Genomic DNA, 23,714 nt, shown 5'->3' with positions numbered 1-23,714 from the left:
TCTCTCTCTCTCTCTCTCTGCTAGATCCTTCATTAGCTCATGCATGAGAGAGATAAGAATAGCCCAGTGCCGCGTGGCGGGGGCCAGCCAGTGACCAGGTGGAGACAGACAGGAATAGAGGTGGCCAAGGACGCAGGCATACGGGGCTGCCGCGTGGGGCTGAGACCAGCCCGGGACTGGGCAGGGAGGAGGGGGGGGGAGGGGAGGGGAGGAGGGGAGGGGGGGAGGGGAGGAGGGGAGGGGAGGAGGGGGGGGGGCAAGGAGGGAGGAGGAGGAGGAGGGGGGAGGAGGAGGGGAGGAGGGGGGGAGAGGAGGGGGGGGGGCAAGGAGGGAGGAGGAGGAGGAGGGGGGAGGGGGAGGGGAGGAGGGGAGGGAGAGGAGGAGAGGGAGAGGAGGGGAGAGGGAGGATGGTGGAGGCTGGCAGCGGCACGTAGGGGAACAAAACAAATGGAGTCCAGCGGGTCCTGCGGGTAGCGCGGCGTAGCGGTGATAAATCAGGCGGCGTTAGAAGAGGCCCGGCCCGCGGCCCAGCGCATCAATACACGCCAGACCCAATCTGCAGGGCGGCGCCGCCCGGCCACCGCCTCTACACTGTCTCTGAATACTGAACACCTCAGAGTACACCTTGTTCAGGCTGGAGAGGTGTGCTAGCTGATTTGTGTGTGGGGGGGGGGGAACCTGGGGTTCCCGCTTTAATAATATCGTCACTCCACAATCATCTAGTCTGGTCTGGCGGCTGCGCCGTCCGTTGTTCTTCCTGCACACCGACACACAGATCCAGGATGCAGCAGCGTCGTCGCTGTCGCGCAAACAAACGCGGCGAATTTCTGACTTGCCCCGGGCAGATCTGGCAACCGCCCCAACGGAACTCCCCTCCGCCCCAAGAAAGAGGAATTATTACAGACATAGACTGCAAACAACAAGCAGGCTAAAATATTTGCGTTTTTTAAACGCACCCAAGCCGAATCTGGCGAGTGGCAAGCCCATGGGCTTAGTCTGCCAGTAGTCTCACATAGCCAGACCTATCTCGACACTTCGCTTCGACATTATCTGACTGCATTGCCCACAGCAATCCAATATTCAATTATAATTATGTTATCAATGTATACCTCTTATTAGATTATAAATACTCTGGTTGTTATTTTTGCCTTTTGGTTGACAGCAAAAGAGGGAGAGAGGAGGATAGAGAGGGAGAGAAGGAGAGAGAGCAGGATGGTGTCGGCGCACCAGAGAGAGAGAGAGCAAGAACCAGGTGAGAAAGTGGACAGGTAGTCAAGACCACATAAGTAAGTAGCCTTGAGAACCGATGGTTCTGGAGCCAAAAGGCCCATAGGGCAGGAGCCTATCTCCTGTTTCAGTAGCGTGAGGCGGCTTAATGGACAAGTACACCCCCTGGACATGACGCTGGTATGTCGCAGGGTCTTACCCCCTGAGGGGGGGGTCCATGCCACGGTCCATGCCACCGCCCCAAGGCAGCAAACCTAGGGGAAACCCTGGAGGAGGAGCGTAGCGTCAGGTACCTGGGGTTCCCTCGCAGGGCAGCGTGGTGCAGGGCGTTGAAGCCGTTGTTGTTGGTGATGGTGACGTCGGCGCCGGCCTCCAGCAGCACAGACAGCATGTCGTCACGCTTTTTGCTGATGGCGTCGTGCAGGGGCGTGTCTCCCTCTGAGTCCTGCAGGGGGCGGCATCATATCATGTCATATATGTAATGTATGTAATATATGTAATACTGTATATGTAATATATACATATATTACATATACAGTATTACATATATTACATATATTACATACATTACATATATATAATATATATTACATGTAATGTATGCCATTTAGCTGACGCTTGTTATCCACGCCGTGTCACACCGTCACTGACAGTATCTCTACTGGTATCTCTATCTAGGTATGTATCTCTACTGGTATCTCTATCTAGGTATCTCTACTGTCTATGAGACTACTGGTATCTCTACTGTCTATGAGACTACTGGTATCTCTACTGTCTATGAGACTACTGGTATCTCTACTGTCTATGAGACTACTGGTATCTCTACTGTCTATGAGACTACTGGTATCTCTACTGTCTATGAGACTACTGGTATCTCTACTGTCTATGAGACTACTGGTATCTCTACTGTCTATGAGACTACTGGTATCTCTACTGTCTATGAGACTACTGGTATCTCTACTGTCTATGAGACTACTGGTATCTCTACTGTCTATGAGACTACTGGTATCTCTACTGTCTATGAGACTACTGGTATCTCTACTGTCTATGAGACTACTGGTATCTCTACTGTCTATGAGACTACTGGTATCTCTACTGTCTATGAGACTACTGGTATCTCTACTGTCTATGAGACTACTGGTATCTCTACTGTCTATGAGACTACTGGTATCTCTACTGTCTATGAGACTACTGGTATCTCTACTGTCTATGAGACTACTGGTATCTCTACTGTCTATGAGACTACTGGTATCTCTACTGTCTATGAGACTACTGGTATCTCTACTGTCTATGAGACTACTGGTATCTCTACTGTCTATGAGACTACTGGTATCTCTACTGTCTATGAGACTACTGGTATCTCTACTGTCTATGAGACTACTGGTATCTCTACTGTCTATGAGACTACTGGTATCTCTACTGTCTATGAGACTACTGGTATCTCTACTGTCTATGAGACTACTGGTATCTCTACTGTCTATGAGACTACTGGTATCTCTACTGTCTATGAGACTACTGGTATCTCTACTGTCTATGAGACTACTGGTATCTCTACTGTCTATGAGACTACTGGTATCTCTACTGTCTATGAGACTACTGGTATCTCTACTGTCTATGAGACTACTGGTATCTCTACTGTCTATGAGACTACTGGTATCTCTACTGTCTATGAGACTACTGGTATCTCTACTGCCTATGAGACTACTGGTATCTCTACTGTCTATGAGACTACTGGTATCTCTACTGTCTATGAGACTACTGGTATCTCTACTGTCTATGAGACTACTGGTATCTCTACTGTCTATGAGACTACTGGTATCTCTCTACTGTCTACAAAGCTCACCACCTAGCGTGCCAGGTGCTTTATGTGGTATTTACTTAGCATCATAATTGATGCATTTTTGGTGAACAGAGGCTGCGTTCGTAAATTCGCTCCGAGAGCGCCGGAGCGCACACTGGGTTCAACATCATAAAGGGACCAAAGTAATTCGATTGGACAAGAGGCATTCCATGAACGCTGATCGGATTTCCAGAGAAAATCTCAGAACACACTCAAAAAGTCACAGTTTGGGCGACTTATTCACCCTCAGCAGTAAACCAGTTAAAGTCTAGCTGGAGGTTTTGAGGGAGACCTGGTCAAGAGAACAGCTGATTTATGCCTGTCGACGGTGGCAGCTGTACCGGCTGATATGGATGTTTCTCAATGACCCTACGACAGGGGGGCTTTCAGGCTCTGATTACATCACATATCATGTCTACGGGGCCACGGCCAAACCAGTAATGTGCGAGTCGTCACATCTGCAGCTTTACAATGGGTGATTTGCCATGCCTGTCGTTCATGTGACGTGCTGCTGCGTATGCAGGCAATACAACATCATATAAAACATTATACAACATTACATACAGCATTATACAACACGTCATCCCAGGGAGGTGGAAAACATTGAATGTGTACGTTAATGCCCATAGGCATCCGCTGAAACAAGCCCAGCCTCAGCATAACAGCCATTTTAACATCACCTCTACCTGATACTGAGACTGTTACATCACCTCTACCTGATACTGAGACTGTTACATCACCTCTACCTCTGACACCGAGACTGTTACATCACCTCTACCTCTGACACTGAGACTGTTACATCACCTCTACCTCTGACACTGAGACTGTTACATCACCTCTACCTGATACTGAGACTGTTACATCACCTCTACCTGACACTGAGACTGTTACAGCTGGACTCCATGGCTGTGACAGCGGTAGAAAGGCTATGCTGCTGCGGTATTGGAACCCTGTCAAATTCCAGGGAGCTAAATGACATGGAGGCAGTGTGGAATGGTATTGGTTTCTATGGGAACCACTTCACTCGGGAGAAGTTGTGGAAGTGGCGGTGACGTGGTTCTAGCTGCGCCCTACTCAGGTATATACAGCTGCATCAAACTACAGAACCTGCGTGATTCAGGATTCCTGATTGGTGGTTCATGTTCAGGTGATGTTCCAGGTGCAGGGGGGTTGTTGTATCAAGTGTTTCTATCTCTTCTACAACGTACTGGGATGTAATAATCGTGTGTGTGTGCGTGTGAGTGTGAGTGTGTGTGTGTGTGTGTGTGTGAGTGTGTGTGTGTGTGTGTGTGTGTGTGTGAGTGTGAGTGTGAGTGTGTGCGTGTGCGTGTGAGTGTGTGTGAGTGTGAGTGTGAGTGTGTGTGTGTGTGTGTGAGAGTGTGTGAGTGTGTGTGTGTGTGTGTGTCTATGAGTGTGTGTGTGAGTGTGTGTGTGTGTGTGTGTGTGTGTGTGTGTGTTACCTGCAGGCTGGGGTGGCAGCCGAAGTCGAGCAGGGTCTTGACCACCTGCAGGTGTCCCTTGTTGACGGCGATGTGCAGCGGCGTCTGCCTGCGCTTGTTCCTGGCGTTCAGGTCGGCGCCGCCCCGCTGCAGCACCTCGATCACAGAGCCCTCGTCACCGAAGGCCGCGTGGTGCACCGCCCGGTCCCCGTCCTTATCCTGGGACGACACCACACACGTCACACACACACCATACACAGCACACACACACACACACACACCATACACACACCATACACATACACCATACACATACACCATACACAGCACATCACACACACATATTGGTCCCCCAAAGGGGGGGGGGGGGGAGGGAGGGAGAGGGGGAGGAAGGGAGAGGGAGAAGGGAGGAAGGGAGGAGAGGGAGGGAGAAGGGGAGGAAGGGAGGAGAGGGGACAGGGTGTGGGGTACAGACCTCGGCCTCCAGGTCCACGTTGTGTTTGAGCAGCAGCTTCAGGACGTCCACGTGACCGTTCTGACTGGCCGCCTGCATGGCTGTGTGGCCCGCACACTGACCGTTCACCTGCACACACACACACACACACATGTTAGTCAGCACACTGACCGTTCACCTACACCACACACACACAAACACACACATGTTAGTCAGCACACTGACCGTTCCCCTGCACACACACACACACACATACACACACACACACACACACACACTGCAGCTGTTTGTTTTGGTAAGAGTCATTGCGCTGCATGTTGCCTTGGACATTTGTGATGGTGTTTATGTATTTGTTTGCATCAGCGACTGTGGTACTGCAACACGTCAGGTCATGAATATTCATACATATTCATACATATTCATATTCATGTTCAGCTCTCTGGACGTCTGGGCCGTCCGGCTCCACGCAGCCCAGCAGTCATTACACTGAGAGCGGGTAGGGCACCTGGCCAGCTCTCACTGCACTGACACACACACACACACACACACACACGCACCCTGCTGCAGAATACTTAGAGGTGGGGGGGTGAACAGCAGAGAGGGGGTGGGCCGGGGGGGGGTGAGGGCCAGGTGGGGGGGTGGTTAGAACAGCAGAGAGGGGGTGGGGGGGGGGGTGAGGGCCAGGTGGGGGGGGGGTTAGAACAGCAGAGAGGGGGTGGGCCGGGGGGGCCGGGGTGAGGGCCAGGTGGGGGGGTGGTTAGAACAGCAGAGAGGGGGTGGGCCGGGGGGGCCGGGGTGAGGGCCAGGTGGGGGGGTGGTTAGAACAGCAGAGAGGGGGTGGGCCGGGGGGGCCGGGGTGAGGGCCAGGTGGGGGGGTGGTTAGAACAGCAGAGAGGGGGTGGGCCGGGGGGGCCGGGGTGAGGGCCAGGTGGGGGGGTGGTTAGAACAGCAGAGAGGGGGTGGGCCGGGGTGAGGACCAGGTGGGGGGGTGGTTAGAACAGCAGAGAGGGGGTGAGCCGGGGGGGCCGGGGTGAGGGCCAGGTGGGGGGGTGGTTAGAACAGCAGAGAGGGGGTGGGCCGGGGGGGCCGGGGTGAGGGCCAGGTGGGGGGGTGGTTAGAACAGCAGAGAGGGGGTGGGCCGGGGGGGCCGGGGTGAGGGCCAGGTGGGGGGGTGGTTAGAACAGCAGAGAGGGGGTGGGCCGGGGGGGCCGGGGTGAGGGCCAGGTGGGGGGGTGGTTAGAACAGCAGAGAGGGGGTGGGCCGGGGGGGGGGGGGTGAGGGCCAGGTGGGGGGGTGGTTAGAACAGCAGAGAGGGGGTGGGCCGGGGGGGCCAGGGGGGGGGGGGGGGTGAGGCCTGCTGGGGCCATGCAGGGAGCCCCGTCCCCAGCATGCAGACATGAATCCAGCAGCACTGCAGTGTCACTGATGCCCTGGGTGCCTCTGGGGGAGAGCTTAATGTTTATACAATTGAGTGGGAGTGTGTGTGTATCTCACTGCCTATCCTTGGAGACTTGCGTCTCCTGCAGCAAATACTGATGTCAGGCCAAAGGGGGGTGAAAGTATCAATGCTCAGTTTGGTTCTGACGGAATTCTACAAGCGCCATTGATCTGCAGTAAATTGATTTAGCTTTCAATCAAATCTGCTGAGGAACATTGGAAAATGTCTTGTTTTCAGTCATAGCAGAACAGTGTGCACTATGAACTGAAGCTCCTAGACTGGGTGTGACTGGCTGCAGTAAATGTTGGAAGGATAGAAGCACATCTTGCTGTTTCACTAAAGCAATATTTATGTTTGTGGGGGAAACAAGTATTCAACATTTGAATGTACCTTAGTGCAGCATTTGATACTGTTGATCGTGATATACTCCTAGACAGGCTAGACAACTGGGTAGGCTTATCTGATACCGTCTTACAATGGTTCAGGTCCTATCTACAGGACAGGGACTACTCTGTCTCAGTTGGTAACTGTATATCTGACTGCACAAGCATGACATGTGGAGTTCCCTAAGGTCCCTTTTTGGGGCCTCTTTTATTCAGCTTATACATGCTCCTGTTAGGCAGACCTATTCAGGACAACAAGGTTGCTTACAGCATGTATGCTGATGACACATTTATGTAGCCCTTTCTCAAGATGATTTTGCACCAATAGATTCCCTTATGGACTGCATTAATCAAATTAATAACTGGGTGCTTCAGAATTTCCTACAATTAAACAAAGACAAACCTGAGCCTATTATCTTTGGAGCCAAAAAGAAGAGGCAGTGTGCTCACCTAGAATCTCTTTCCATACAATGTAAAGATCAGGTTAGAAATCTCATTTAAAATTCAGACTTAAGTTTTAAATCCCACTTTAACCCATTTAAACCGGGAATGCATTCCCGCATTTCTACCATTAAAACCGGGGGCACTGTTGCGTTGTTCTACCTTTCATTTCATTTGTAATTTCAAACCTTTATTTAAAACTCGATAGGCACTGAGGTCACCCTCATTTACAGTGACGTCGAGTGTACAATAAAACAGTGAGCAAGGGCAAACAAACAGTGAGCAAGACAGGATTAAAAAGAAAAACTAAAAAACTAAAAACAATTTCAAGCCGAGAAAGCGGATACGTCATTTTGTAGTATTTGTATTTTTTCCACATTCTTCTGGTCTCTTGGCAAATGAAATGCATCAACATATACACGTGGGAGTATCTACACACGTGCAGATTTTTTTGATTTTTTTTTTTACGATATCTTGGCAACAGCGGAGAAGTTTCTGAAGTTAGTTCTGAAGGGAGTGATATTGATGATGAGCTGCAACGTTTGCAGGAAAAGCGCCGCTATGCAATTAGAAGTTATTACTATTATTATTATTATGACAATGTTATAACTGATTCGGATGATTTAGAAGGCTTTGAAACGGAATGGAAGACGGACAACTAGCACCGTAGTCCTAGGAGGCGTTTCAACCGCACCCCGGGGGTGAAAATCAATATACCTGCAGACACAACACAGATGCAGGTATTTGAAAATAATGTTACAGAGGAACTCTGCCGCGTCTCGTCACCGAGACAAACCTTTATAGCGCCCAGACCAGAACCACTCCATCCAGAGCAACGTTAGTCTGACGGAGATGAAGACTTTTATTGGGCTGTGCATCAGTATGGGGCTTCTTGTACTGTCAGTTCGGAGAGACTACTGGTGACAGAAGAAAGATCTCTTCAAGACCAATTTCCCGGGACAGATTTGTCTATGGAGGTAACAATAATAATACTAATTGATTGTGATGATAGTATAATAAGAAATGACTATGCTTATGTCTCCTATTACCTTAGGCGTCTTTGAGTACCCTGAAAAGTGCAATATAAATACAATGTATTATTATGAGAACTATTTATATTTCTTCCAATGGTGTATGTGTTATATTGCTTTCATCCAAGGTAACTTACTTGAATCTATATCTGGATTTTCAGGTATCTACACCTCCAGGACAACCAGGCAGCTGACATGGATTATGTGAGGGGACTGTCCTCTGTCCTGCCCTCTGTGACTGCACTGCCACACTTTATTTTATTTTTTATTGAAAATAGTGCTTAAATTATTTTGAATGAAGGTTTGGACTCTTTAATAAATAATAAACTCAAATTCCCATGAAAGCCACTGGTGTAAATACTTTTTGAATTTCGTTTCTATCTGCTACAGAGGCTGAGAAAAAAAAAAATTAGTAGGCGTTGACACTTTTGTTGAATTTCCAGCAAAACATCAGGTTTTAGGGGGTTATTCTAAAATCGGACATAGGTTTTACAGGCGTTTTAGGCCTTAATGGGTTAAGTCAACAACAAAAACAGCTCATTATCCTCTTAAAAATATAGTGAGAATTAGGGGTTATATGTCCAAGTTAGGGATGCTCCGATCTGGATTTTTGGGGCCGATACCGATCACCGATTTGTTTCCTCAAGATCAACCGATACCGATACCGATACCGATTTTTTTAAAAATACATAACTGACTGGATAGCCTAAATATTTTTTGCTTTTTAGACAAAAGTTTTGATCCATTAGGCACCAAGCAAACGCAGACCCATTTTTATGGCATAGTAAAGGTCTGGCCTATCACCCAGTTAGGGCCTGAAGCCCAAGTCAGTCGATATGGCTGTATAAAAGACATCATAAACGTGGCCTTCATGGTTTACATACTGTTACGTCCTCCTATGTTTTCTGTTCAGTTATCTGTCTTCCCCAGGAAAAATAAAAATAAATAAATGAATAAAAAATTCGGTTTTTGCGATCGGCCATTTTTGACGATCACCGATCGAGTCATTTGGAGTGAAATCGGCCGATTTAAATCGGTGGCCGATAAATCGGAGCATCCCTAGTCCAAGTAGGATCTTGGAAAAACGTATCCAAGCTTTTATATCTAGCAGGTTACACTACTGCAACAGCCTTTTTTCAGTCTCTCCAAACAGGCACTTAGACAATTACTATTCAAAACTTATTCAAAATGCTACTGCAAGAGTCCTGACTAAAACTAGGAGGTTTGACTACATGTTTCCAATTCTTAGATCATTACACTGGCTCCATGTATCTCACAGAATATATTTTAAAATCATGCTCCTGGTCTACAAATCAGTGTTTCCTCTATATGCATTGATTTGACAAATAGATTCTCACCGCCACTAATTCATTCAGTCCACTAACGCTGTGTTCACACTTGACTTGCCTTCACCGCCTTTTGAGTATTCTGTAACCTTAACAACAGGATTCTATCCTAACCGTCATACATTGTAACCGTTATCATACATTGCATAATGTATAACGTTATCGTCTACTTGTTCAACAAGTTGTGTATACTGCAGAATTTAATAATGGCAAATAAAATGCAACTACTTGCATTAGCTTTAGCGTTTGAGGAGGAGGAGGTTGCTCAGGAACAACCAAGGCGCCGTTTATGGATGCATGACGTCCTCCGCAATAGGGAGTCGCAGGGGGCTTTCCACAACCTGGTCCAGGAGCTCCGCCTAGACGATGCTAGGTTCAAGTCCTTCTTTCGCCTGGACAAGAGCCAGTTTGAGGACAGTTTGAATGCGGTATTCGGATAGCACGAATAATGAGATTTAAACAGATACAGATTCTATCCGAAGTTGCTCGATATTATTCGGAAAAAAAACATGATTGACATGATGGCTGCGTTCGTAAATTCTCTCTGAGAGTGCCGGAGGGCACACTGGGCTCAACGTAATAAAGGGACCAAGTAATTTGATTGGACAAGAGGCATTCCATGACTGCTGATCAGATTTCCAGAGCGAATTTACGAACGCAGCCTAGGGCTAAACCACTCGCAGACTCGTTTTTTTTTTTCATAACACGAAACTTGAAGTTTTAAAGTACCCACTCGATATAATAAACAACAGTTTAATGATCATTAAATATGAATCATTTGTGGATTGGATTCACTATTGTCGTTTTGTGTGATCATCTAATTATGTGTTTCTAGCATGTCGATGTTCTATCAGCATGTTGTGATGTTATACAAAATTAAGAAGATGAATGGCTTAAATGGAAAAACAAATATGACATCTCAAGTCTGGAACGATTATATTTTAAAACAAGGCTTCCCGTTAACTCCCAGAGGCTACGACTATTACCAAGTCTATCGCTGGGTATATTTGCAAGGACCTTCGTCTGTCCAGTGTTGTGGAAAATGAAGGTTTCTGCCGAATGCGTGCGCGTTTCACACGAAAGGTGAGCACCCCTAATGTGGAAAATCCTGGAGGAAACACTGGAATATATTTTAAAATCATGCTCCTGGTCTACAAATGTCTGAATGTTTTAGCGCCAAAATACACTTCAAACAGATTAGTGCCTTATGAACCTGCTAGATCCCTAAGATCATCTGAGGCTGGCCTTTTATGGATTGGAATGTTAGTATTTCTTTAGTTTTGTAGTTTTGAGTTAATACCAATGTCTGGTCCAAATGTAATGTGAATAGCTGCAATGGAAATATGTTGTGTTGAATACTGTACAGTGTTTCCTCTACATGCATTTCATCGTGGCGGTCCGCCACGATGGAATTTCCTCCGCCACCATGCAGATTTCTCAACCCAAAAAAAAAAAAAAAGATTTAGGCCGCTTTTCAGACCTTCACAGCGCTAGACACACCCACAAGCGCGAAGCGACGCGCTTGCAAAACTGTTTTGTGATTCCTCATTTAAATTACGTTGTACCTGTTACAATGACAATAAAGATCATTCATCTTCATCAAGATGAGAGATGGAGCGATCCGCTCACACAGCTGTCCCGCATCCGCTAATCAGCGCAGCACCGAACCGCCGGGCTCGTTGAGCGGATGCGAGGCAGCTGTGCCCGGGACCGGCCACTTCACATAAAGGAAGGAAGGAAGGAAGGAAAGAAAGAAAGCCGTGCACAAACGAGAGCTAAGTCAGACCGGGACGCTGCCAGTATGTGTGAGAGCCGGACTGCCGGCGTGAACATTTGAACCGTGTCATTTTATTTAATGGACCATTTCGTTGTCTGGTACCTGTACTGTAGCAATGACAAATAAAGTCCATTCCATTCCATTCCAGAGAGGGACGGACGGACGGACTACCCTTGTTTTTAATTTACAGGAAAACATTTTATTTTCGAGTTTTGGCTGAAATGACGTCGTTGTTTTGAGCGCGCGTGCGCGTTTCATGCGCGTGCACTACCCGCCACCATGGTAAAAATTCCTGGAGGAAACACTGCTGTATGTATCATCTGCCCACCAACGATATGGCCCCAAAACATTATTATATCACAATTCTGCTTTAAAGTGATGGAATGGGATAATTAGCATCATTTCAGCCTATAGTACTGTAACAGCAGTGGTGATTGAAACTCGGGTCGCTGAGACGTGCCGTGTGTGTGTGTGGTCCACTGAGCCCACGGCACGGGGACATGAGCCAAGCTACAGACCAAAAGACGCCGCCCAAACCACTGAGCTTCAAAATACTGCCACTGACAAGATATTGGCGCCAGTGCAATACAGCAGACATAGACAGACATACCCATGAAGATCTCGTAGCGTCTCTTTTCAGTGTGGCGTTTGATATTAGACTTGTGGTGGCGTGTTTTGGCAGGTGCGGCTGTGTTGTGGTGACCTCAGGCGTAACAGAGCACTTACGTCCACGTCGGGTCTCTTCAGGATGTCCTCCACCTTGGCCAGGTCTCCGTTGGCCGCTGCTTTCACCAGCTCCTCGTTGATGTCCCCCGACTCCTGAGTCTCAAACAGCTTCTTTAGGAGCTGAGACAGACGTTCTATACGTGTGCGCACACACACACACACACACACACAGTCACACACACACAGTCACGCACACACAGACACGCACACACACACACACACACACAGACACACACAAACAAACACACACACACACACACACACACACACACACACACACACACACAAACACAGAGTAAGAACAACAGGGGGATGATCAGAGGGTCTGTGAAAGAGTCCTGTGTGTGTGCGTGTGTGTGTGTGTGTGTGTGTGTGTGTGTGTGTGTGTGTGTGTGTGTGTGTGTGCGCGCGGCGTACCTCCGGAGGCGTTGGTGACGGCTGAGCCAGAGGGGGCCACCTTGGTGACGGCGGCTGGGTTGTACGTCCAGGACGTGCCGCACACCTCCACCTTCAGGTCGCTGTCAGAGTAGATCTGCTGCACGCGGCCCACCTTCCCCAGGGTCTACACAACACACACAGGTGTTACACCTTCCCCAGGGTCTACACAACACACACAGCTGTTACAGGCCCACCTTCCCCAGGGTCTACACAACACACACAGCTGTTACAGGCCCACCTTCCCCAGGGTCTACACAACACACACAGCTGTTACAGGCCCACCTTCCCCAGGGTCTACACAACACACACAGGTGTTACAGGTGTGTGTGTGAGCATGTCATACATATCACCCCTCCAAAGCCATTCCCTACTAAAACAAAAAAGACTAGCCCATTCCCCAAAGAAGACAAACAGGCAGGTGAAAGATGATCAGGATGAATATGTAGCCTGGTGCTTATTACTCATTCAAAGGGCACTTCTGGGGACTGTGTTTCTGTTAGCCAGGCTATTCCTCATCTGTTAGCCAGGCTATTCCTCATCTGTTAGCCAGGCTATTCCTCATCCCTACAGCCAGTAACCAGGGAGCCTCGCGGTTTCAAGTGCCGCCGCACCAGAAAGGTTTCCAGATGATAGGCTGAGCTGTGCATGAGGGTAGGCATTAGAGACTGTCTGTCTGCCTCTATGAGAAGAGAGACTGTCTGTCTGCCTCTATGAGAAGAGAGACTGTCTGTCTGCCTCTATGAGAAGAGAGACTGTCTGTCTGCCTCTATGAGAAGAGAGACTGTCTGTCTGCCTCTATGAGAAGAGAGACTGTCCTGGAGGAGATCATCAGTAAAGGGAGAGTTGGGGACAGCAGCAGCAGGCAGAGAGCAGCAGAAGCTGGTTAGTGATCAAAGTAAGTGTCCCTGAGAGCTGCAGGGCTCATTACGTCTTGTTAGGGTGTTTGTGTAGATGGCCAGTGGTCTAGTGTAACCTGCTGTTACATAGTTTTATTTTATTAGTGCTACATGGATAGCCTAGCACTAGCGGTGGTAGATGGATAGCCTAGCAGTAACAGTGCTACATGGATAGCCTAGCATTAGCGGTGGTAGACGGATAGCCTAGCAGTAACAGTGCTACATGGATAGCCTAGCATTAGCGGTGGTAGACGGATAGCCTAGCAGTAACAGTGCTACATGGATAGCCTAGCATTAGCGGTGGTAGACGGATAGCCTAGCAGTAACAGTGCTACATGGATAGCCTAGCATTAGCGGTGGTACATGGATAGCCTAGCAGTAACAGTGCTACATGGATAGCCTAGCATTAGCGGTGGTAGACGGATAGCCTAGCAGTAACAGTGCTACATGGATAGCCTAGCATTAGCGGTGGTAGATGGATAGCCTAGCAGTAACAGTGCTACATGGATAGCCTAGCATTAGCGGTGGTAGACGGATAGCCTAGCAGTAACAGTGCTACATGGATAGCCTAGCATTAGCGGTGGTACATGGATAGCCTAGCAGTAACAGTGCTACATGGATAGCCTAGCATTAGCGGTGGTAGACGGATAGCCTAGCAGTAACAGTGCTACATGGATAACCTAGCATTAGCGGTGGTAGATGGATAGCCTAGCAGTAACAGTGCTACATGGATAACCTAGCACTAGTGGTGGTAGATGGATAGCCTAGCAGTAACAGTGCGACATGGTAAACCTAGCACTAGTGTTGGTAGATGGATAGCCTAGCAGTAACAGTGCTACAAGGACCCCAATTGAAATAAGCCAGTGGCTTTCTTGGGTTTTTATCCTTTTAGTTTGACCTTGTATGTAATATGTACTTTCATGTACCTACTTCTGCAAACATTCTAATAAAGTTTTCAATCAATCAATCAATGGATAACCTAGCATTAGCGGTGGTAGATGGATAGCCTAGCAGTAACAGTGCTACATGGATAACCTAGCACTAGTGGTGGTAGATGGATAGCCTAGCAGTAACAGTGCTACATGGATAGCCTAGCACTAGTGGTGGTAGATGGATAGCCTAGCAGTAACAGTGCTACATGGATAGCCTAGCACTAGTGGTGGTAGATGGATAGCGCTAGCTATCAGCCCTGGAAGTAGCGACAGCCCTGGCCTTAATACCACTCCCCGTGGCCCCTCTGGAGCAGCTTGATGTGTGTGTGTGTGTGTGAGAGAGTGTGTGTGTGTGAGTGTGTCTTACAGGCAGCATGGCCTCAGCCCACTCCCCGTGGCCCCTCTGCAGCAGCTTGATGCGGTCGATGTCGTAGCAGATCTGGACCAGGTCTCCCACCAGGAACTGGGCCGCCCCGCCCTCCGCCCCCGCCGCCACGTCCCCGCTACGCACCACGTTGGCCTTGGTCAGCACCGCCGGGTTGAACGTCCACCTGGACATGCGCACACACGCACGCGCGCACACACACACACACACACGCACGCACACGTGCATAGAGACACACACAGAGACACACACAGAGACACACACACACGCCTCTTAGAATAGTTTTGTTTGCCATGTTTTAAGAAAATATATGAAAACAAATACGAAAGTAAGACAGTGGAGGGGACAGAGTGGACACAGTGGAGGGGACAGAGTGGACACAGTGGAGGGAACAGAGTGGACACAGTGGAGGGAACAGAGTGGACACAGTGGAGGGGACAGAGTGGACACAGTGGAGGGGACAGAGTGGACACAGTGGAGGGGACAGCGGGGACACAATGGAGGGGACAGAGTGGACACAGTGGAGGGGACAGCGGGGACACGGTGGAGGGGACAGAGTGGACACAGTGGAGGGGACAGAGTGGACACAGTGGAGGGGACAGCGGGGACACGGTGGAGGGGACAGAGTGGACACAGTGGAGGGGACAGAGTGGACACAGTGGAGGGGACAGAGTGGACACAGTGGAGGGGACAGAGTGGACACAGTGGAGGGGACAGCGGGGACACGGTGGAGGGGACAGAGTGGACACAGTGGAGGGGACAGCGGGGACACGGTGGAGGGGACAGAGTGGACACAGTGGAGGGGACAGCGGGGACACGGTGGGCCTCACCTGTTGCCGCTGGGGTACTGCACCACGATGTCGTGGTCCTCGTCGATGCCGCACACGGTGCCGGTGGTGGTGAGGGTCTCGAACATGCCGTCGGTCCAGCCCCCGTGGCCGTGCTGCAGGGACTGCACGATCTCCAGGTCCAGGTCGATGTTCACCAGGTCCCCGATCTGCAGGCCGCCCGGGTTCCGGTTGCCGTTCTGCTCTCCTGTGAGCGGAGGGACACGGTTTGGTACGGCAGCACGGACAGTACATCCCAGAAAAAAACTACAGCGAATAGTCCAAAAATCATCTAAGATCAAATAAAATGATCTCTGACCCCTCCCACCCTGCTCACCACCTGTTTCAACTGTTGGTTGGTGTAGTTAGGTGTAGTCAGGTACAGGGTTAGGTGTAGTTAGGTGTAGGGGAGAATGATTGCTATTCCCTACGCTGTAATCACTGTAATCGAGTCGTGAAGCGCTAATAACGTTTCATTTCATGTCCATTTTCGGAGAGAGATATACGCAGATGCATGGTGATGGTGTGTGGCTACTGTTCATATGCATGGTGATGGTGTGTGGCTACTGTCATATGCATGGTGATGGTGTGTGGCTACTGTCATATGCATGGTGATGGTGTGTGGCTACTGTTCATATGCATGGTGATGGTGTGTGGCTACTGTTCATATGCATGGTGATGGTGTGTGGCTACTGTTCATATGCATGGTGATGGTGTGTGGCTACTGTTCATATGCATGGTGATGGTGTGTGGCTACTGTCATATGCATGGTGATGGTGTGTGGCTACTGTTCATATGCATGGTGATGGTGTGTGGCTACTGTTGGACATATGCATGGTGATGGTGTGTGGCTACATATGCATGGTGATGGTGTGTGGCTACTGTTGGACATATGCATGGTGATGGTGTGTGGCTACTGTTGGACAAACAGTATGGATGGGGGGGGGGGGTTCATATGCATGGTAATGGTGTGTGGCTCCTGTTGGACAAACAGTATGGATGGGGGGGGGGGTTCATGCTGCAGTGCTGAGTCTGATGCCAAACCCCAGGTACCACCGGCCAGGACAATATCAGAGACAATGCCTTCCCTAGCCGAGCCAAGGGGAGAATGGAATTGTGGGAATGCTGTGAGCCACGCCAGCGTGACCCTGTGACTGCACCCGCCTTCTCCTGGCAGTCTCCTGGCTCTGTGTGCTGGCGCCATCTAGTGGACGTTGGTGCTAATAAAACACTAGGAGGGGAGAGGGAGAGGGGGAGGGGGAGGGGGGGGCATGCTCTTAGATGCCCTTGGAATTCAATGCACCAGAAAACGCTGGGAGGAAGAAAACTGGTGCAATGTGACGGAGCGGTGGTGTAGCGGTACTCACCCAGCACGGGACAGTGGTCTCTGTAGAACGAGCCGCCTTTGGCATCCTGCACGCACTTCAGGTCCGACTGGAGAGGGAGAGGGAGAGGGAGAGGGAGGAGGAGGAGAGAGAGAGACGAGTTATCATGTACATTATTTTTGTTTATGGGGGGGGGTCCTCAACAATACAATAGCATTTCCCTAAGGGCGGCACGTTCCATTGTTCAGAGAGTAGCAGGGAGGCTGGTGACGGTGGCACAAGTCAGGATGGATGACACCGTTGGCCGTTCCATTGTCTTCCTCCAGCAGCCTCCGCTGGCCCTAGCAGCCTGTGTGGAGGTCAGGAGACCTGCAGCCTGTGTGGAGGTCAGGAGACCTGCAGCCTGTGTGGAGGTCAGGAGACCTGCAGCCTGTGTGGAGGTCAGGAGACCTGCAGCCTGTGTGGTGGCTGGAGGGCACGGGGGGTCAGGAGGCTCGGGACTGATGGGACCCTCAGGGTGGAGGATCTCATCTGCTGGATGAAACCCAGCCAGACTAGACTCTTTTGAAACTATTTGCACCAAGCAATTGGCGGGAATGCTGAAAAAATGACATTGCTATTGTATAGCGCATGTAGTGAGTGTCTGGTCATGTCCACATGGTGTTAAGATTATTTAGGTTTGTTTCCAGTGTTTAATAATTAAAAAGATGTTTATCTTTTTTTGGGGGGGGGACTTAATCCATGATTGGTTAGTCCAGGAGCAGATGCAGTCTACCTCAAACCTGCTGAAGCATCAGAATGACAGAGGACAGTCTGTTACACCACGTCCCACACCCATTGGCCCTAGTTCATAAAAAAGCAGCGGTGGTCTCCACCAATCAGCATGCGGCCATTCATCTGTGGCCTGGGTGGAGCCCCGAGACCAACCCCCCCCTCCTGAGCTGACCTCCATGTTCACTCTCTTCCTCAAAAAGGCGGAGGGGAGCAGATTGCCTTTATCATGCAGATACCTTCTCCTTCCAGCTGCCGCCACAATGGGGCCCTGCTGCCTGGCCTACGCTGCTCGCACAAAGACCTGCCTGCACAAGAAAGGCCCTGGCTCTGGAACACACAACGGCCACCTCACAGCTGATCTTTTGTGTGTGTGTGTGTGTGTGTGTGTGTGTGTGTGTGTGTGTGTGTGTGTGTGTGTGTGTGTGTGTGTGTGCTCACCATGCCCTCGAAGCCCACTCTGTAAAGGTTCTTGGCCCCGTTGTCCCACAGGACGTAGGCAGCGCTGTGGGGACTGGCCGCGCTCCAGTCCTGGATCTCTGTCACCTGGGGAGGAAGAGGAGGGTGAAGGAGAGATTCAATGAGGAGATGGAGGACGTATAGCCCCAATCATTGCTACCTGGGAATGTCTTTTTGCCAAAGCATCATTTGTTTTAGAATGTATATGGCGGAGGCTTTCCGGTATGATGGCGGAGTGATTAGACGCATATTTTCAACCTCGCTCAACTCGGCAAAAATAAGCCCTCAGAAAACATATCTTAACAAATAAATTCAAGTTAATATAGAAGGGAACTGATAAAGAGGTCGGTTAGACAAAGAAAATCGAGCCAAAAGGTGATCAAAAGTAAGAAAATGGATTCGGGTTCTGACAAGAGTGCGGGAACACGAGGAGAGAAGCAGGGGACGGGTTCAGAGCCAGCTACCCTAAACCAACTCAGTGTTTCCTCTATATGCATTTATTGGTGGCGGGCCGCCACGAATGAATTTCCTCCGCCACAAATTGATTCAGTCCACAAAAAAAATAATCCACCTCTGAACATTTTTGCTGATTAAAATATATCTGATCCTAGATCAGCGCTATAATGGATGTTGACTATAAGTGCACCTAAATCCACGCCCATCTCTCTCTAACCGCTGATCCAAAATCAGATTAATGACATTAAACATTCAGTTGACGACGTGACACAAGGGCTACTCCTGATTGGTCTAAATGTGAACCGGCATGAGAACCTTGCAGACTCAACCATCCCTGCTGAAAAACTGTCGCAAATTGAAGAACTCGCGCAAGTTGGAAACACTGGGAAACTTTCGCCAAGTTGGACATACTTTTCCTGTTGTGTTTGAGACGGAGCCAGACTGCTCGTTTGGAAGGACATTGGATCCGTGAGTAACGTAAACCTTCAGAGCTGATGGATGGAAACCGGTATCACAAGTTTATATTCTGTATATTTTTTTTTTTTTTTTGCCATCCTACCTCTAGTTTTGGTTGAAATTAGGTCGTTGTTTTGAGCGCGCGTGCGCGTTTCATGCGGGTGCACGCGGAGAAAAAAAAATGCGCGCGCGGATAGGGCTCTCCGCCACTAATGTAACAATTCCTGGAGCAGGGCTTGACGCTTACCTTTTCCCCAGGTAGCACTGTGCTACCATGTTGAAAAATTTAGTAGCACACCAAGAATTTCAGTAGCACAATGAAAATTGCGCAATTTTTGTCAACAACGACAACAAATTATCATAATCATAAAATATCAAAATGATCATAACCGGCTCTTGGCCGTAATAAAAATGGAGACTCACACAATGTAAAGGGGAAGTAAGAATATTAATTTCAGTTGGCCCACGGTTCGGTATGAACCTCGGTTTTTGGGTCACAGTTCTTTTTTTTTTTTTTAAATGCTACTATTTATTTACAAACTGTTACTTTATTTTGCTTATACTTATGGAACTTTAACATTTAGACACATTCCAGAATATGACTGGTAAATTGTATAATATAAATATATATAAACAAAAAACACTTTCAAATGTAAAAAAAATACATAAACACTTTCAAATGTGACTTGCTGTTGACTGGAACTACGGATCATAAGCTTTCAAATGATGTGTCATACATTGAAATCCGAAAAAAGATGAAGTTAGAGTCATTTGAATGTTGTTAGACGTCAGGCACATATAGGGTTAACCTCTTTGTAATGAAACCGGAAGCAAACGCTGCTAGCAGCTAGCAGCTAACAAAACACAGCGCTACGAACTATGAGAGCTGTATCCCATATACACATTATGCGCATTTTAAGCGCATATAGGACTCGCGTGAAGCATTTCTGCGACACGCGTTTCTGTTCACAGTTTTTATTCCCTCATCGCTTATACACATAAATTTGACTGCGCATGACAGTTCAGCAGCCTTTTAGTCGCACTGGTGCGATTGAATGTATTTCCAAGTCGCACAGAAATATATTCACTCGCAAATGCGACCAAAACAGTCGCACTGTCGAGCCCTGTGGAGGAAACACTGCAACTTATTGACTTGCTAGCACCTATAGTCAAACAACTGGGTGAGGTTAAAGAAGAGGTTAAAGATGTCAAGCAGGGAATAAGCCATGTGAAGAGGGAGGTGATGGAAGAGTTCGCCAGGTTCCGGAGGGAAATCAATAGCAAATTTGAAGGGATTAATGACTAACAGAAGGTAAAGACTAACAGGCTGGTGCACATAATATAAATGTGTTTTTCCAGCCATTATTTGTATGGATGAATATGCTATGAAAGTGATGACAGAACGTTTTGAAGAGTATCATAATCGCCTGTCACGTGACAGCTTGTCCTCGCCTGCCGTAATCAACAGATAACCGCTATCTGTGATGTTTGACTGTGTCTGATTGTTTTGGTTCAGGATGATTTTCTCTACTAGTTGAATTGCGGTGTACCAACAATCAAAGCATATATCTGTAAAAAAATTAAAAATCTGAAAAATGACCTTGCTGATTTGGATCACCTTTCACCAGCCGCTGTCACAAACCTCTGAAATTGGAGGCTCCCTCAAAGCCCTACAATTACATTTGTAATCCTGCGGTAACAGAGCAGTAACATTTATGAATGGTTTGAACAGTGTCAAAAACCCTAGGCCTTGTTATTTAATATCAGTGCTAAACTAACAGCTCTAGGATACAGGACTTAGCAGTATGCTGGGGAGCATATTGCTTACAGCATCATAAAACTATAATGAGATATGCCATTAGATAACACAACAAAATTAACTTAAATTGCCTGCAGAGACACTTAAATTGAATACCTGGACCGGAGTCAAACAACTAGAGCTTTATGGCATTGTTCCTGTATAAATCTAAATGGTGAACGTTAAACAAACGCAACCTCCTGAGATGTATCCTTCTCTTCTGACGCTTTGAAAACGAAATAACCTGCAGCGAGGAAGTCTGTCTGTTTACCATGTATATAACCTACAGAAGTCTGTCTGTTTACCATGTATATAACCTGCAGAAGTCTGTCTGTTTACCATGTATATAACCTGCAGAAGTCTGTCTGTTTACCATGTATATAACCTACAGAAGTCTGTCTGTTTACCATGTATATAACCTGCAGAAGTCTGTCTGTTTACCATGTATATAACCTGCAGAAGTCTGTCTGTTTACCATGTATATAACCTACAGAAGTCTGTCTGTTTACCATGTCTGTTTACCATGTATATAACCTGCAGAAGTCTGTCTGTTTACCATGTATATAACCTGCAGAAGTCTGTCTGTTTACCATGTCTGTTTACCATGTATATAACCTACAGAAGTCTGTCTGTTTACCATGTATATAACCTGCAGAAGTCTGTCTGTTTACCATGTATATAACCTGCAGAAGTCTGTCTGTTTACCATGTATATAACCTGCAGAAGTCTGTCTGTTTACCATGTTAATAACCTGCAGAAGTCTGTCTGTTTACCATGTCTGTTTACCATGTATATAACCTACAGAAGTCTGTCTGTTTACCATGTATATAACCTGCAGAAGTCTGTCTGTTTACTATGTATATAACCTGCAGAAGTCTGTCTGTTTACTATGTATATAACCTGCAGAATTCTGTCTGTTTACCATGTTAATAACCTGCAGAAGTCTGTCTGTTTACCATGTATATAACCTGCAGAAGTCTGTCTGTTTACCATGTATATAACCTGCAGAAGTCTGTCTATTTACCATGTTAATAACCTGCAGAAGTCTGTCTGTTTACCATGTTAATAACCTGCAGAAGTCTGTCTGTTTACCATGTTAATAACCTGCAGAAGTCTGTCTGTTTACCATGTCTATTTACCATGTTAATAACCTGCAGAAGTCTGTCTGTTTACCATGTTAATAACCTGCAGAAGTCTGTCTGTTTACCATGTTAATAACCTGCAGACATCTGTCTGTTTACCATGTATATAACCTGCAGAAGTCTGTCTGTTTACCATGTATATAACCTGCAGAAGTCTGTCTGTTTACCATGTATATACAGGGGTGCACATAACTTTTTGGGGCCAGTGCTCAGAGGAGCACCTAGGGATGCTGCTTGGTGCTCCCCGAGCTCGCGAGTCACGACCCGTCCCACAGGATGGATAAAAAAGGGATACATGGATAACTTATATTAGCAAAACGACATTTATTCATAAATAAAGATGAACGAACAAATGATTGTGTGCAAAACAAAAGAAACAAATGCAAAATCAAATGACTGCTCTTTAAGCATGAAAGTCTGTCAGACTCCTTTAAACACAATGAAATCAACTGACATCTCTTTAAGCACTAACTGAATGTCTGTTCTTTAAACACAATGAAATCAACTGACATCTCTTTAAGCACTGCTCTGTTCTGTAAACACTGAAATCAACTTTTCAACAAAAAGTTACAGCCTAAGCATTTATTTATGCTACAAGCTTAATCATCATCATCACTGCTCTCTTGACTGCTGTAAGTTATCACTGTCCTCAATTTCAACCATGGTAGAGGATGTTGTAGGCTATCACTTTAAATAGCTCATTATTTTGATTGTGCAACAAAGTCTTCTTTTTTTTCTAATAGAATTCCCAACCATATTCCCTGGGTCAGGGGTCTAGGTGCGATAATGAAGCTGTAAAACAAACGTCTGAACGTTTGAAAGCTTCAGAGAAAAGAAACGTGAAGTTCCTTGGTGTTGTTTTTCCTTTTAGCGACGAGTCGTTCGGGACTGAATTGTCACGTGTCGGCGTGATAACCGTGCGATACGCGATACGCGGAATGAAAGTACAAGTTACGAATCGATACTTTCCGAATGTTTTCGTGAGGGGAGTCGCCGTGGTCGTTGTGATGGCGTGGGCTTGCAATGATGCAGCAGTCAGCAGTCAGCAGGTGGATTTTGAGGAAGTAAATTCCTCTCCCAGCGCTCCCAGCTGTTGGTGCGCAAGAGCGCGTTCATGCCGCTGATCTTCCGCGCAGCATGCATTTTGGCGACGCATGCGCACTGGCGCACCAGTTATGTGCACCCCTGTGTATATAACCTACAGAAGTCTGTCTGTTTACCATGTCTGTTTACCATGTATATAACCTGCAGAAGTCTGTCTGTTTACCATGTCTGTTTACCATGTATATAACCTGCAGAAGTCTGTCTGTTTACCATGTCTGTTTACCATGTATATAACCTACAGAAGTATGTCTGTTTACCATGTATATAACCTGCAGAAGTCTGTCTGTTTACCATGTATATAACCTGCAGAAGTCTGTCTATTTACCATGTATATAACCTGCAGATGTCTGTCTGTTTACCATGTTAATAACCTGCAGAAGTCTGTCTGTTTACCATGTCTGTTTACCATGTATATAACCTACAGAAGTCTGTCTGTTTACCATGTATATAACCTGCAGAAGTCTGTCTGTTTACCATGTATATAACCTGCAGAATTCTGTCTGTTTACCATGTTAATAACCTGCAGAAGTCTGTCTGTTTACCATGTACCGTATTTTCCGCACTATAAGGCGCACCGGATTATAAGGCGCACCTTCAATGAATGGCCTATTTTAGAACTGTTT

At 47.5% G+C, this 23,714-nt stretch overlaps 1 protein-coding gene across 2 annotated transcripts in view; it reads right to left on the bottom strand.

Annotated features, from left to right (window-relative positions):
* Nucleotides 1–23,714, bottom strand: part of mib1 (MIB E3 ubiquitin protein ligase 1) — a 95,548-nt gene that overhangs the window by 59,790 nt on the left and 12,044 nt on the right. For both annotated transcript variants that reach the window (XM_080546299.1, XM_080546300.1), the window contains exons 4-12: nucleotides 18,118–18,222; nucleotides 16,948–17,014; nucleotides 15,584–15,788; nucleotides 14,736–14,919; nucleotides 12,520–12,664; nucleotides 12,103–12,236; nucleotides 4,982–5,089; nucleotides 4,528–4,725; nucleotides 1,521–1,672 (exon numbers count right to left, since the gene is read on the bottom strand). In XM_080546299.1, coding sequence (XP_080402425.1) covers nucleotides 1,521–1,672; nucleotides 4,528–4,725; nucleotides 4,982–5,089; nucleotides 12,103–12,236; nucleotides 12,520–12,664; nucleotides 14,736–14,919; nucleotides 15,584–15,788; nucleotides 16,948–17,014; nucleotides 18,118–18,222 — 1,298 coding nt within the window. The remainder of the gene's footprint in view (nucleotides 1–1,520; nucleotides 1,673–4,527; nucleotides 4,726–4,981; nucleotides 5,090–12,102; nucleotides 12,237–12,519; nucleotides 12,665–14,735; nucleotides 14,920–15,583; nucleotides 15,789–16,947; nucleotides 17,015–18,117; nucleotides 18,223–23,714) is intronic.

This window comes from Nansenia antarctica (genome assembly GCF_963989245.1).
Source record: "Nansenia antarctica genome assembly, chromosome: 16".
NCBI lineage: Eukaryota > Metazoa > Chordata > Actinopteri > Argentiniformes > Microstomatidae > Nansenia > Nansenia antarctica.
The sequence above is the reverse complement of the archived record's forward strand: the minus strand, read 5'-3'. Positions and strand labels throughout refer to the sequence as shown.